Consider the following 16902-nt stretch of genomic DNA (forward strand, 5'->3'; position numbering starts at 1 on the left):
GCTCAAGGCAAGTGCTCTACCGCTTGAGCCACAGTACCACTTCTGGTTCTGGTGGTTTATTGCAGATAAGAGTCTCATGGATTCTCCTGCCCAGGCTGGCTTTGAACCGTGATCCTCAGATCTCAGCCTTCTGAGTAGCTAGGATTACAGGCGTGAACCACTGGAGCCCAGCAGCCATTCACATTATTTATCTTATGCTTTTACAAATGAGTTGGCTTCAGAGCTGTTGGGGAGGGAGTTACTGGAGAGCCTTCTGTGTGCTGGTGGAGCACTTACACTTTGGGCTTTAACACTCAGCTCCTTTAGTTTACCCAAAACTCTATCCAGCCCCTTCTGTTACTTTTTTTGTCAGTTGTGGGGGCTGAACTCTGGGCCTGGGTGCTGTCCCTCAGTTCTTCAGCTCAAGGCTAGCACTCTTCCACTTGAGCCACAGGGCCACTTCCAGCTTTTTTGTGTTTATGTTGTGCTGGAATCAAACCCAGGGCCTCATGCATGCAAGGCAAGCCACTCTACCACTGAGCCAACTTCCCGGCCCTCTTCTGTTACCTTTTGAGTAAAAAATTAATTTTTCATAACTTCTTGCACTTCAGTAGATATTTATGATTAATTACTGAACTGATTTACCCAACCCAAGTACTGGAAGAGATGGCAGACTGAACTCTCTTTTACCTTATTTATGTATAGAAGAGTGGTTGGTTGTATACTAGGTCATTTGTTCTATTGTTGTATTTCAACTTCAGACCAAGACACAAAACATATGGCACTAGAAGATATTCTGCTCCCTGCTCTTAATCTGTTTATAGACACCAGCTCTGTGTCAGAGCAAGTTTCTACAGGCCTTTCTTTTCTGGCTGTCATTAGTTCTATTTAGGAGTAGCTAGCTTGAGTGGGTATTTTAAAACAGAGCTGCTGAGTTTAATCCACATGGCCTCAACAGATTTTAGGGCCAGGAGAGAAGCTGGAGAAATTGTGCTGGAGTTCCTTCTCTTTTCTAAAGAACTGTTGTGGCTTGGCCAAAACACATGACAATATCTACAACTCCAGATATTATCAAAGAATGTATTAATATACGGACATTTATAAACTGATAAACATACCTGATATTTTGGTAGATTTTAACTTTTGTTCTTTTCTTTTTTTTTGCTAGTCCTGGAGCTTGAACTCAGGATCTGGGCACTGTCCCTGAGCTTCTTTCACTAAAGGGTAGCACTCTACCAGTTGAGACTCACAGTGCCATTTTGGGCTTTTTCTGTTTATGTGGGAGGAATTGAACCCAGGGCATCATGAATGCTAGGCAAACACCCTACCACCAAGCCATATTCTCAGGCCCCTAAACTTCTTTAATTATGTAATTTATTTCTATACTTTCAACTCTGTTCCAATAGCCTGTGGATTCATACACTCATGTTGCACTGTTTTAGTGTTTAATGATATGTGTTTCTCTAGATAGATTCTTGGATATACAGATAAGATTATGCTGAATTTTTCAAAAAAAGGAAGAACTGACTTTTTTTTGGGTCAGTTGTGGGGTTTGAACTCTGGGCCCGGGTTTTGTCCCTGAGCTCTTCAGCTCAAGGCAAGTGTCTACCACTTGAGCCATAGTACCACTTCTGGTTTTCTGGTAGTTAATTGGAGATGAGTGTCAAAGATTTTCCTGCCCTGGCTGGCTTTGAACTGTGATCCTCAGATCTCAGCCTCCAAGTAGCTAGGATTACAGGTGTGAGCCACTGGGCCTGGCTAAGAATTATGATGCTGAGTCTTTCTAGGCATGAAAATATATTTTAGTATACTTTTTATTTATAGTTATGACATTAACTGTCCTCCTCTAAGTGATGTAACTATCGCAATAAATATCCACATTATTCAGAAATTTTAATTTATAAATTGACAAAACAAATAGACAAAACATAAATTGACAAAGCAAACTTGAGCCACAGCACCACTTCTGGCTTTTTCTGTGTATGTGGTACTAAAGGATTGAACCCAGGGCCTCATACATGCTAGGCAAGCACTCTACCACTAAGTCACATTCCCAGTCCTGTTTTCGCCTTTTAAAACTTTTTTTCTGATTAGCCTCTAGGCTTAGTTTAATGATTTATAAATACTGTTTACTGCAGAGCAGAGTGTGATTAGGTGCAGAAAAGGAACTTATGATGTTCAATGAAGAATGCTTCAAATATCAGTTTTACCTATACCAATTTTATCTATAACAGTTTTATTCTATACCAATTGCTCAAAACCATGTCATTAGGTTCCTCCTTGTACTTTGACTTTCTGCCTTTTTCCCTTCTCACTGATGCAAACAGTATATGACTCTTAAAAAACGGATTATTTAGCTTTTTTTAATACATGCTGTATTTTTCCTTCCTTCCTTCCTTCTTTCCTTCTCCCTCCTTTTCCTCTCTCTTTTCCAGTCCCTTCTTCACCCTTTTCCTTTTTCCCCTGAGACAGATCTTGCTTCTTAAACTTGCTATAAAATAGCCCAGGCTGGCCTGGAATTAATGATCCTCCCACCTTAGCCTCTCAAGTCCTGGAGTTGAAGGCATGACAACCATGCCTGACTGCTGGGATCTATTTTCTGCTGTCTACTTTTTTTTTTTTTTTTTTTAAATTTAATTTTATTTTATTTGTGAACATACTGTACAGAGGGGTTACAATTACATGGGCAGGATAATGCGTACATTTCTTACCAAGCATTGCAGCCTCCTCCTTTGGTTTACCCTTCACATCCCTTCCCAGCCTCCCCCCTCCCCCCCTAATCCCAATCCTTCTCCTTTCCCCCCCCCTCCCCCGCACCGACGTTGTAAAGCTCGTTTTGGATATGACAACTTGTACTTCTCATTGTTGCAACAGGTCCACCTGTATCCTTAAACAACTGGTTTTTCCCCATCTCCTCCACAAGTTATACTGACATCAAATATAGTGAAAGCAGGGGTTATACTGTGGGGGAGGGACATACAAAGCAACAAAGAGATAATCTTATAAATGCGTTAGAAACACATGCATGAAAGAAAAAAACATTAAAATACATATCTAAGGGTTCATTTTCCTGACATCACATTATCTGACCTTTTCCGCTTGACTCATACATATACTAGATATTGCAAATAAGGGAAACCATGGGACCTATGTTTCTTTTGGCCTGGCTTACTTCACTTAATATAATTTTTCCCAAGTTTTTCCATTTCCTAACAAATGGGGCAATGTCATTCTTTCTGATGGAGGCATAGAATTCCATTGTGTATATATACCACATTTTTTTGATCCATTCATCTACTGAGGGGCATCTGGGTTGGTTCCATATCTTAGCTATGGTAAATAATGCTGCAATAAACATAGTTGTGCTGGTAGCTTTAGTGTGGTCTTGTTTGTAAACATTAGGGTAAATGCCCAAAAGTGGGATTGCTGGGTCATAGGGGAGTTCTATGTGAAGTCTTTTGAGGAACCTCCATACTGCTTTCCAAAGTGGTTGAACAAGTTTACATTCCCACCAACAATGAAGTAAGGTTCCTTTCTGTCCACATCCCCTCCAGCATCTGTTGTTGTTAGAGTTCTTGATTTTTGCCGTTCTAACTGGGGTGAGGTGATATCTCAATGTTGTTTTGATTTGCATTTCTTTTATGGCTAGGGATGTTGAACATTTCTTCATGTGTCTATTGGCCATCCTTCTTTCTTCTTCAGAGAAGCTTCTCTTTAAGTCTTTCGCCCACTTATTTATTGGGCAGTTGTTTCTTTGAGGATTTGTTGTTGGGGGGTTTAATTTTTTGAGTTCCAAGTATATTTTAGATATGAGACCCTTGTCCGTTGTATGGCTAGTAAAGATCTCCCAATCCGTGGGCTTTCTATTGATCTTGCTTCAGCTGTCTACTTTTAAGGATGATGTTTGGTCATTATTCTGAGATTTCATTTTTATTGTGTATCTTTGTAAATTGGTAATTTCTTGTAATCCTTTTTTCTTTTCTTTTTTTGTCAGTAATGGGGCTTGAACTCTGGGCCTCGGCGCTGTCCCTCAGCTCTTCAGCTCGAGGCGAGTACTCTACCACTTGAGCTACAGCACCACTTCAGGTTTTCTAGTGGCTTATTGGAGATAGCTCAGTCTCTCCTGCCCAGGCTGGCTTTGAACCGTGATCCTCAGATCTCAGCCTCCTGAGTAGCTAGGATTACAGGTGTGAGCCACCGACGCCCGGCCTTTTTTTTTTCATTATTTGACAACATACATTTTATTCTCAGAAAGTATTATGGAAAAAATATTGTCCATTAACAGTCTTACTTTTCTGTCTTCTAAAATCAATTTTCTCAGAACTATCATGCATCTGAATCTTATTTCTTTGTAAATATTTTCCTTAAGTCTGGAACTTTCTATAAAATTTAGATTTTCTCCATTTATTTCCATCTTGTTTTCTAAGCTTTCAGAGGGTTCCTTGAGGGACTGGGAATGTGGCTTTGTGGTAGAGTGCTTGCCTAGCCCTGGGTTCAATTCCTCAGTACCACATAAACGGAAAAAATCTGGAAGTGGCTCTGTGGCTCAAAGTAGTAAAGTGCTAGCCTTGAGAAAAAGCTCAAGGACAATGCCCAGGCCTTGAGTTCAAGCCCCAGGACTGGGAAACCAACAACCAACCAACCAACCAACAAATAAAAACAAAGGGTTACTTGACTTTCCCTACATCTTACTATATAACTTCCTGCCTTCAATTTTAGCAGCCTTTGAAAACAGAGCAATAAGTTTGTTCACTTATTATTTTAATGGAAATACACTTCTTCTTTTTTTAAATATATTTTTTATTGTAAAGATACTACACAGAGGGGCTACAGTTACCTGAGTAAGATAATGAGTACATTTCCTATCAAGCATTGTTAACCCCTCCTTTGTTTTCCCCCTACCATCCCTTCCTTCACCACCTCCCCAACTCCCCCCCCACCCCAAAGTTGTAAAGTTCTTTTTCAACATAGTTTCAACATTGTTACAATGGGTCAACCTGTACCCTTATTTTAGCATTTTGTTATTTCCCTTCCCCCTCCTCTTCTTATCAAATCTTTGTAAATAAATTATACTATTTAAAAAATATTTCTTGTCCAGATTTTTCCTCACTCTGGGGAAAAATCTGTGATTTTTTTTTCTCCCTCTTTGTGCTTTTTTCCCCCCCCCCCTCTTTCTTTTTTGTCAGTCATGGGGCCTGAACTCTGGGTCTGGGTGCTGTCCCTCAGCCCTTCACCTCAAGGCTAGTGCTCTACCACTTGAGCCACAGCGCCACTTCTGGCTTTTTCTGCTAATATGGTGCTGAGGAATTGAACCCAAGGCCTCATGTATGCAAGGCAAGCGCTCTACCACTGAGCCACTTTCCCAGCCCCTCTTTTTTTTTTTTTTCAAGATGTTTTGGTTGTGTGCTTTCATTCTGCCCAATTCTAGCTTATTCCTGATGTGTCATTCATTAATTTAGAAAGCCGTTTCCATGAATATTTAAAGATTCTCATATTTCATCATTTGTTCAGTATAAAGGTAAACATTATGAAAGTGTCCTGTAGCAATCTCCTTTCTTTTTACCACTTATTTGAGATAGGATACTAATCTGTAAGATAGTCTGATATAATAAAATGATTTACTAATGGTATAGATATAATTCTAGTATATCAAATTCAGGAGAAAATTCTAAGTACAAGAATGAAGGAGCATCAACTGCATACAACTGAATATGCATACAACTAAAACTCAGGCCAAAACTAAAACAACAAAAATGATGTTGCAGTTCAATCAGTTTGAAACAGTTAAGAGAAAGGATGTTCTTATGAATTTTTCAGATTACAGTGTTGATGATGATGATTGTTACTGCATAAATGCTTTCTCAGAGAGCAAAACTGTTCTTTTACATCCCAAAGCACATATCTTGGCTATTTAATATTAACTATTTACATAGAGTTCTCGCATACTGAAACAGCTCAACTGCAGAGCAGCTGCTAAACAGTGTTGCATAGTTGATGCCAATAAATTGCTCAAAGTGGTAAACTGCGAAGATGTTGGCAAGGGGACACATAGATAGCATTTCTTGATGAAAATAGCTCTGTCAAATATAATGCAAAGTATGTGCTCCAAGGCTGGGTAAATGGAAATGTTTTTATACAGGAGTACCAGCGTATAATGATTAACAAGTCAGAAAACTTGAACATCATTCGCTTAAGACACCACAAGACAAAAAGCAACCTTAGTTTTAAGCAAGTACAAACATACTTTGGATAAATTTCATTTAAAAGGGTATTTTAAAAGGAAGTGAGATGTGGCTCAAGTGGTAGAGTGTGAGCCTTGAGTGAGTCCAAGCCCCAGAACCCACATGCATACATATTTTTCTTTCCTTCTTTTTTTGTGTGTGCTGGTATTGGGGCTTAAACTCAGAGCCTAGGCACTTGTCCATTACCTTTTTTGTTAGTGTACTTGAGCCACTTCTGGCTTTTTGGTGGTTAATTGTAGATAAGAGTATCATGGATTTTCTTGCCCAGGCTGGTTTGGAACTGCAAATTTCAGATTCCAGCCTCCTGACTAGCTAGGATTTACAGGCCTGAGCCACCAGTGCATAGCACATTCATGGTATTTTTTAAAAATGTGTCTGTTTTGGAAAACTTCAAAGATATAGAAAAGTTGAGAGATAGATACTGAACTACCAGTTTCTGCTACCCAACTTCAACAATTATCATTATTTTGTCAGTATTATTGGTGTTCTGCCATTTGACCCACATCTCTACTTCCTGCTTTTTGCTGGTTAACTGGAGATAAGAGTATCTCTGATTTGTCTGCCTGGGCAAGCTTTGAACTACAACTCTCAGATTTCAGTGTCATAAGTAGCTAGGATTACAGGCATGAGACACCAGCACACAGCTTAAAAGGTCTTTAATGAGCTGGGTACTGTTGGCTCATGCTTATAATCCTACCTACTCAGGAGGCTGAGATATGAGGATAGCAGTTCAGATCGAAAGTCCGTGAGACTTTTATCTCTAATTAACTACCAGAAAACCACAAGTGGCACTGTGTCTCAAAGTGGTAGAGCATTAACTTTGAGCAAAAGAGTTCACAGACAATGCCCAGGCCACGAGTTCAAGTTCCAGGACCTATAAAAACAACAACAACAGCAAACTTTACAGTGATATGATTCACATTCTACACAGTTTACTCATTTAGTGTCCAACGTAGTTTTCAGTATAGGCACAGCCCCTGACTTACAATGGTTCAACCTAGGTTTTTTTTCAACTTAACAATGGTGTGGAAGTGATATGAACCCTCTGGACAGTGTACTTTAATTCTGAATTTTGGACTTTTCCTGCACTAGCAGCATGTGGCACAATATCCTTCCGCCCTGGGCAGCAGCAGTGAGCAGCAGCTCTCAGTGGGCTGGGCAGCTCCCGTAAATATACATCTCAGCCCCAATGTGCTCTGGTCATATTCATTAGTGGTGAGCAGCCACACAACCCTTTTGTTCTTCCCTTTCAATACGATATTAAGTAAATTACATGAGATACTCCAGAGTAATATAAATAGGCTTTTTTTTTTTCTTGGTCAGTTGTGGGGCTTGAACTCTGGGCCTGGGTGCTGTCCCTGAGCTCTTTCAGCTCAAGGCAAGTGCTCTACCACTTGAACCACAGAACCATTTCCAGTTTTCTGGTGGTTAATTGGAGTTAAGGGTCCCACGGACTTTCCTGCCTTTGAACCATGATCCTCAAATCTCAGTAGCTCCTAAATAGCTAGGATTACAGGTATGAGCCACGGGCGCCCAGCGTAAATGGGGTTTTTGTTAGAGAATTTGCTAAAGGTAGTATATAAATTTTCTGAGCACATTTAAGATGGGCTAGGTTTAGTTTTGTTTGGTAGGCTAAGTGTATTAAATTAGTTTTCCATGTATAATATTTTCAACTTACAGTGGGTTTGCTGGGATGTAACTTCATTGTAAGTTAAAGAACACCTGTACTCATAGGTAATAGCATAGTATATTTCAAAACATTTTCATCACAAAGAAACCCTGATTGCTTTAGCTGTTACTTCCCTACCCTGCCAAGTTCCTAATCTTCTAGCCCTAAACAAACATTAACCTACTTTATGTCTTTGCAGCTTTTCTTGTTCCAGATGATTCAGATGGATGTAATCATGTAGAGGTCTTTGTGATTGGCTTCTTTCATTTAGAATAAAGTTTTCAAGGTTCATCTGTATTGCAACTTGAATTGGTATTTCACTTCTTTTATGGCAGAATAATATTCCACGGTATGGATATACATTTTATTTATCAGTTGGAAGTTTGTGTTGCTTTCCTCTTTTGCTTGTATAAATATGCAGCTATAAACATCTACATACAGGTTTTTTGTGAACATACTTTAAATCTTCTTGGGTAGATACCTCAAAGTAGAACTTCTGAGACATATGTAATTTTTTTTTTTTTTTTGAAGTTGGTTGTGGGTCTTGATCTCTGGGTCTGGCTGCTGTCTCTGAGCTCTTCTGCTCTACCACTTGAGCCACAGCGCCACTTCCGGTTTTCTGTTTTTTTTTTTTTTTTGTTGGTCATGTGGCTTGAACTCTGGGCTTGGGCACTGTCCCTCAGCTCTTCAGCTCAAGGCTAGCGCTCTATCACTTGAGCCACAGCACCACTTCCGGCTTTTTTTTCTGCTTACGTGGTGCTGAGGAATCGAACCCAGGGCCTCATGCATGCAAGGCAAGCGCTCTACCATTGAGCCACCTTCCTAGCCCTTCGGGTATTCTTGTGATTTATTGGAGATAGAAGTCTCACCGTCTTTCTTGCCCGTGCTGGCTTTGAATTTCGATCCTCAGATCTCAGCCTCCTGAGTAGCTAGGATTACAGGTGTGAGCCACAAGCACCCAGCTATGGTGTTTTTTTGGAGATAAAGAGTCTCACAGACTTTCCTGCCCTGGCTGGCTTCGAACCATGATCCTCAAATCTCAGCCTCCTGAGTAGCTAGGATTACAGGCATGTACCACCAGCGCCCAGCTAATTCTGTGTGTGTGTGTGTGTTGTGGGGCTGGAACTTCAGGCCTGGGCACTGTCCCTGAGCTCTTCACTCAAGGTGAGCGCCCTACCACTTCAGCTAGAGTGCCACTTCCAGTTTTCTGGTGGTTAAGTGGAGATAAGAGTCTTATGGACTTTGCTGCCTGGCTTTGAATTGCGATCCTCAGATCTCAGCCTCCCGAGAAGCTAGATTTACAGGCATGAGCCACTGGCACCTGGCTTATGTAATTAATTCTGTTTAATCATGCTAGTGTCAAGACTGTTTTGTTGTTGTTGTTTCTGATAGTGTCTTGCTGTCTTGTGTAGTAGATGCTGGCTTTAAAGTCACCATTTGTCCTACCTCAGCCTCCCAAGTGCTGGGGTTACAGGTATGTACTAACATGCTCAGCTGCTGTTTTATCTTTTTCTTACATACAAAGAAAGTTTTTATGATGAGATATTATATTGCTTCAGATAAGACACAGTTTTACTTACAAGATACAATGAAGATACTTGTAACTTCAAGGGAGGTGATGAGAAGTTTAAAGAAGGTAGAATACTTATGGAAACCAAACAATTCTGACTTAGCTCTATGAGGCTCTGTACAAAATACATATACAGAATACAATCTAAAAGAAATTCAAGTTTTGTTTTTTTTTGGTCAGTTGTGGGGTTTGAACTCAGGGACTGGGTGCTGTCCCTGAGCCTCTTTGTGCTCAAGGCTAGTTCTCTACCAATTGAGCCATAGCTGTATTTCCAGTTTTTTGAGTGGCTAATTGGAAATGAGAGTCTCATGGGGACTTTCTGCTTGGGCTGGCTTCAAACCATGATTTTCAGATCTTAGCCTCCTGAGTAGCTAGGATTATAGGCGTGAACCACTGGTACCTAGTCTTTTATGCAACTGAAAACCAGGAGAGTTAACATTAACAGAATGGACTGTTGAGACTAATTTGCTGCTTCTGTGAAATAAGATAATTTGGGACTCTTGTGAAGAAAAGGGAAATATAGGCTGGGAAGGTGGCTCAGTGGTAGAGTGCTTGCCTTGCATGCATGAGGCCCTGGGTTTGATTCCTCATCACTACATAGCAGAAAAAGCTGGAAGTGGCGCTGTGGTTCAAGTGGTAGAACTCTAGCCTTGAGGTGAAGAGCTGAGAAACAGTGCCCAGGCCCAGGGTTCAGGCCCCACGACCGACAAAAAAAAAAAAAAAAAAAAAAAAAAAACAAGCAGAAAAGGGAAATATAAGGGAAATATAAGAATGCTAAGAGAGATATCAGTAAGAAAAATAATTAACATTCTTGTTATTTCCTCATTAGTAAAAGATACTAATTTTTTTAAAAAAGCTAAATCCTCTCTTAAATATTAGAATTCATCAAGTTCAAGGTATTTACTCATTTACTCATACTTTAATTCACAAACCTATATACGCAGGGGGGAAAAAAAAACACCTAAAATGTTATAAGGCTCTGGAGATGTAGATCAGTGGTAGAGCAATTAATTACTTAATGTACTGGGTTCAATTCTTGCTGAAAATAAAACCTCATGGGGAAAATAGACATGCTACATATTCATATTTTAATTTTCACTAAAAAAACTGTCTGCCTTGCCTTTCTGTTCCTCCTTTCCTCCCCCCCCCTTTTCCTTTCCTTCATTCCTTCCTTCTTTTTCTTGTTTTCCTTTTCTTTTTCTTGTTGAGATGAGATCTATTTAGCCTCAACTTGGAATTTGTAATCATTCTGCCTTAGCCTTGCAAATGATGGCATTACAGACATGTGTCACCATGTTTATCTGGAACTGTGTGTTTTGAAACACTCATGTTACGTGAAAAAGAAATTATTTCTGTTGTAGTTTTCTTGGTTCTGGGGATTGAACCATGGTGTCCTGTATGCCAAGCACATGCTCTTCCACTACACTGAGAAAAAAAATACAACTTAAAGATGTTAATGACAAATGTGTGAACCTAAAAAACAGTTATCCAGGTAAGGAAAAGTTAACTATTAACTTTACCCACTGAGTGATTTTTTTTTTTTTTTTTTTTTTTGAGAGTCAGTTGTGGGGCTTGAACTCAAGGCCTGGGCATTGTCCCTAAGCTCTTTTGCTCTACCACTTTGAGTTACAGCACCACTTTGGTTTTCCAGTGGAGATTAGAGTCTCAAGGCCTTTCCTGCCCGGGGTTGGATTTGAACTGCAGTCCTCAGATCTCAGCCTCCTAAGTCTGAGTGGTCTGAGGTCTGAGGCACCAGCACCTGGCTTTTTGAGTGATTGCTTTTTTTGACTGTAAAATTAACTACATAGGTGTATAAGAAAAACAGGTATTCTTAAGAAACTTTCTAGAGTTAAGTATGAACCAAAAAAGAGTGACATACATATAGAAATATGCAATTTGTTGGAACCTTTCATGAAGTGGATTGCCTAAGGGGCACTTGGGATGCTGAAATATCCCTGAGATCTTCCGAGAAATCACAAAGAACATATGAGTTAGAATCCGGGAACATAAACATTCCATAAAAGAATGATAATTATACTGTGACTTCACTTTAAGAAACCTGGCTAACTACAGGGTTTGTTTTCTTTTTCTTAAGTGACATACACTGCTAATAGGACTTAGTTCAGCATTGAAGCAAGTGTGAGGCCTTGTACATTTTAGGTACTTAGTAAAAGGAGTGTTTGATTAATTCTAGTTAAACACTAACTGAAATGACCATGGGCTCTGAGAGATGTTATTGGCAAAAACACTGAATGAAATGAGGAGCAGATATGCCTGGAACAAATACAAATGTCTTTTTTTTATGCAAATCTATGTTATTCCTTAGAGACCTGATAACCAGAGGTTACTGTGGCTACAATTATCATGTCTTGGGTTTTAGGAGTAGCTCTAGACACATCTTCCAGATGTGACTTCTTATTGGCTACATGTAGATAGACCTTTGAATAGAGTCCTGGGAATAAGCTTCCATCCTTTGTCCAGTTAAAATCAAATTACTTGTAAGAGTGAGCCAGGCGCTGGTGGCTCATGCCTATAATCCTAGCTACTCTGGCTGAGATCTGAGGATCCCAGCTCAAAGCCAGCCCAGTCAGGAAAGGCTGTGACTCTTATCTCCAAATTACCACCAGAAAATCAGAAATGGTGCTGTGACTCAAGTGGTAGAGCGTTCACTGACAGAAAAAAAAAGTGATTTTTTTCTTTTGCCAGACCTGGGGCTTGAACTCAGGGCCTGAAAACTGTCCTTGAGCTTGTTTGGCTCAAGACTAGCACTCTACCACTTGAGCCACTTCCAGCTCTTTCTGCTTATGTGGTACTGAGTAATTGAACTCAGGGCTTCATGCATGATAGGCAAGAACTCCACCACTAAGCCACATTCCCAGCCCTAAGATGTAGCCCAGGCTGGTCTTAACTCAAGATCTTCCTACCTCACCTTCCTTGTTGATTAATGGCATGCGCCACCATGGCCAGCTAGAGTGAAATATTTTTTGACAGGAGGAAGTGAGATGTATTAAAGCTGGTTTCTGAAGCTTTCTATTTGATAGCTTATAATACAATTATTACTGGTGACAGGAAAGAATCATAATTAGTTTAACAAACAGTGAAATGACTATTATGTAGCTAAGATATAAAAAGAAATTTGGTATTGTACTGGGCAAAACATACAAAATTGGGATGTATAGTACTATAAACATTAACAGAACTATAATAGATAGAACTATAATAGGTAGAAAAAGATGCTTTGTCAAGCATGGTGACATATATCTATAATCCTAGCACTTAGACTTTGAGGATTCTTACAGACTGGTAGATTCTAAGTTTATGGCCATCCTTGGTTACATAGGGAGATTTTGTCTCAACACAGTAAAAGAGCTAGATGTGGGACATACCTGTAATTCCAGGTATTTAGGAAGTAGTGACAGGAGGATCACAAGTTAAAGGCCAGCCCCAGGAAAAGTTAGCAAATACAAGCTAGGTGAGTTACCCTTCCAGATAGACGGTATCTTTATTTATAGATGAGGAAATTTTATTATGGAAGGAAGAAGTAATTACCTTAATAATTCACAGTTAGCAGAGCTGGGATATAAAACCAAGTCTTTTTAATTTTTTTTTTTTTTTGGGTCATGGGGCTGGAACTCTGGGCCTGGGTGCTGTCCATCAGCTCTTCAGCTCAAGGTAAGCGTTCTACCACTTGAGCCACAGCACCACTTCTGGCTTTTTCTGCTTATGTGGTGCTGAGGAATTGAACCCAGGGCCTCATGCATGCAAGGCAAGCATTGAGCCACCTTTCCAGCACCTCTTTTTAATTTTTTTTTTTTTGGGTCTGGTCATGGGGCCTGAACTCTGGGCCTGGGCGCTGTCCCTCAGCTCTTCAGCTCAAGGCTAGTGCTTTACCACTTGAGCCACAGCACCACTTCTGGCTTTTTCTGTTTATATGGTGCTGAGGAATCGAACCCAGGGCCTCATGCATGCAAGGCAAGCACTCTACCACTGAGCCACCTTCCCAGCCCTCTTTTTAATTTTTTTAAAGACAGAATCTCTCTATGGAACTCATGTTGGCTTTGAACTTGTGATCTTCCTATCTCAGCTTCCTGAGTGCTGGGATTTTAAATATGTGCCACCACATCTGGTATGAACCCATGTTATTTTTGTAATTTATTTTTCCAAAGTATTTCAAAATATGGAGGATATTATATATATATTATGTATACATAAATATATAGACACATACACATATATATATACACACACACACATATATGTAGTTTTTTGTTGTTGTTGTTATTGGTCATGAGGCTTGAACTCTGGGCCTGGGTGCTGTCCCTGAGCTCTACAGCTGGTCCTCTATGACCTGATGATGAACCACAGGTTCACTTCAAACTTTATTGCTAATTGGAGATAAGAGCCTCACAGACTTTCCTATTTAGGCTAGCTTCAAACTGTGATCCTCAGATCTTTGCCTCTTGAATATTCTTTCCCTCTCTGGCTCCCTTCTACTTTTTTTTTTTGAGTAAGCAGGACCTTTCCTACGCCTATCCTTTAAATGTCTGTTCTTTTCAAGATTCTGTCATACCAGTCTGTTCACACTCTACATACTCTATTAATTTAATCTACTTTCAGGTGAAGTACCACTTGAGCGTTATTATGATGTGACTCTCAAATCTTTTATCTCTAAACAACTTCCCTTTTTGGGTTTAAAATTTACATCTTAACTGAGTGTAAGATATATCTATTTAGATGTTTTCTTGAGCTTTTCTTCTCCAAACTTCTTCCACCCGTGTGCTCTATGTATAGTTGCCATAAACCCAGTACACAAGATGAGTGCTAGAGCACTGATTCTCCTCTTTTCATTAGTTCCACGATTATGCTTCTATTTTGCCTTATACCATTCATCATTACCTTTCTCCAAAGTCCTAGAATTTCTTCTTAAATGGAGTTATCAGTGTCTTTCATAAAGCTTCAAAAGCCACAAGAACTTTTATATCAGTTTCTTAAAATTGAACCCAGTATTGTTACATATTTGGCCAATCAAAGATACTTTTCCTACTCTTAAAAGGTTGTATTTGCTAGGCATGATGGTATATACCTGTAATCTCAGCTATGAAGACTGAGGTTTCAGGCTGGCCTGAGTAAAAAAGGAATGTGTGAAGAGAGACAACTTGTCTTTTCACTCCACTTTATGGTTTTACATATAGGACAAAACTAGAAAAATTCAGAATGAAAAGGTATGGACAGGGGTAAGGCCTCAATTCAATATATAATTACCATCTATTTTGCAGTTCCTTCAAACGACCCAGTAGAACTTTTTTAGTACAAAAGACAACCTAAAATGTGTTTTTTCCACATAGATCCTCTCTTCACATTTCTTTAACACTTAAAAATGATTATAGTTGCTCATGCCTATAATCCTAGCTCCTCAGGAGGCTAAGATCTGAGGATCATGGTTCAAAGCCAGCCCAGGCGGGAAAGTCTGTGAGATTTTTATCACCAACCCGAAACCCAGAAGCAGTACTATCGTTCAAAGTGGTAGAGTGCTAACTTGAGTGAAAGAGCTCAGGGACAGCACAGCACCCAGGCCTGAGTTCAAGTCCAATGACAAAAAAAAAGATAACAGTAGCCAGGGCTTCATGCTAGGCAAGTACTCCGCCACTAAGCTACCTTCCCAGCCCAGATACAATACAGGTCTGAAAATGCTTATGAAGGTAAAAACGACCACAAGTTGAAAAAGTACCTCACGATGATTTAGAAGTTTCTCTAAATCTAATGCCATTTGATTCTTCATCTGTAGTAAAGCTGATTTTTCTTTATTTAAATTGCTGTAAAAGGAAGAGAAATACATGTTAGTGTACATGTAGTAATAATTGGTCTGATTATTTTGTCAGAAGACTATTTTTCTTTACCATACACCTGAGATGCTTTGAGAGAATACTGTCCTGATAAACCTGCTATCAAGTTGATTATTGAAACCTGAAATGAAAAAAGATAATGTGGGTGGATTTAATGTAAAAGGTATAAAGGAAGTGTTTATGGGCAAGTATTAAAACACAAGCTATTAGAAGTTAAACTAAAGTATCCTTAAACACAAAAGTAGATTTTATTTTATTATATTCTTTTTTTTTTTTTGTCAGTCATGAGGCTTGAACTCTGGGTCTGGGCAGTCTCTGAGCTCTTCAGCTCGAGGCAAGCGCTCTACCACTTGAGTCACAGCGCCACTTCTGGTTTTCTAGTGGTTAATTGGAGATTAGAGTCTTATGGCCTTTCCTGCCTGGGCTGGCTTCAAACCAGGATCCTCAGATCTCAGCCTCCTGAGTAGCTAGGATTACAGGTGTGAACCACTGGTGCCCGGCTTATATTAATTTTTTTAGCTTTTTTGCACAAGGCTGGCAGTCTACCACTTGAGCTACAAGCTCTACTTTTGGCTTTTTGCTAGTTGACTGGAGATAAGCCTCAATGGACTTTCCTGACTTTGCTGGTTTTGAACCCTAATCCTCAAATCTCAGCCTTTTGAGTTGTTGAGATTACTGGTGTGAGCCACCAGTCCCCAGCTAAAAGCAACATATACTAGATCACCAGGTATACAGTTGAGTTAGGTAAATGAATCAATCATTCCATGAGTTCTCAGGAAAATGATTTTGTTTTTTTGGTTGGTTGTGGGGCCTGAACTCTGGGCCTGGGCGCTGTCCCTTAGCTCTTCAGCTCAAGATAAGCGTTCTACCACTTGAGCACAGCGCCACTTTGGGCTATTTCTGCTTATGTGTGGCTGAGGAATAGAACCCAGGGCGCCTCATGCATGCAAGGCAAGCATTCTACCACTGAGCCACCTTCCCAGCCCAGGAAAACAATTTTTTTCCCTCCCAAATCTGAATTCTACCTTCAATTACTTTTTTTTTTTTTTGCCAGTCCTGGTGCTTGAACTCAGGGCTTAGGTGCTGCCCCTAAGCTTCATTTGCTCAAGGCTAGAACTCTACTATTTGAGCCACAGTGCCACTTCTGACTTTTTCTGTATATGTGGTACCGAGGAATCAAACCCAGGGCGGCTTCATGCATGCTAGGCAAGCACTCTACCACTGAGCCACCTTCCCAACCCGTCTATCTTTAATTTCTAAGTTTTATTGGGAATGTCCTTTAGTATGTTCTGTGAGTGAGAAGCAATTTTTTTTTCTGTCAGTTATAAGACTTGAACTCAGGGCCTGAACGCTATCCCTGAGCTTTTTTTTTTTTTTAGGTCAGTCATGGGTATTGAACTCTGGGTGTGGGTGCTGTCCCTCAGCTCTTCAGCTCAAGGTTAGTGCTCTACCACTTGAGCCACAGCGCCACTTCTGGTTTCTGGTGGTTAATTGGAGATAAGAGTCTCATGGATTTTCCTGCCCGGGCTGGCTTTAATCCTCCATCTTCAGATCTCAGCCTCCTGCATAGTGGCGTGAGCCACTGATGTCGGGCTTCCC

The 16902-nt window shown here is 40.0% G+C and overlaps 1 protein-coding gene across 1 annotated transcript in view; it reads right to left on the minus strand.

Moving 5' to 3' along the window:
- The window catches only part of Pibf1 (progesterone immunomodulatory binding factor 1), a 142019-nt gene that overhangs the window by 17674 nt on the left and 107443 nt on the right, over nt 1-16902 (minus strand). The window contains exon 16 of the mRNA XM_042685793.1: nt 15189-15273. Coding sequence (XP_042541727.1) covers nt 15189-15273 — 85 coding nt within the window. The remainder of the gene's footprint in view (nt 1-15188; nt 15274-16902) is intronic.

This window comes from Dipodomys spectabilis, unplaced genomic scaffold, assembly GCF_019054845.1.
Source record: "Dipodomys spectabilis isolate Male_0828 unplaced genomic scaffold, ASM1905484v1 ptg000095l, whole genome shotgun sequence".
NCBI lineage: Eukaryota > Metazoa > Chordata > Mammalia > Rodentia > Heteromyidae > Dipodomys > Dipodomys spectabilis.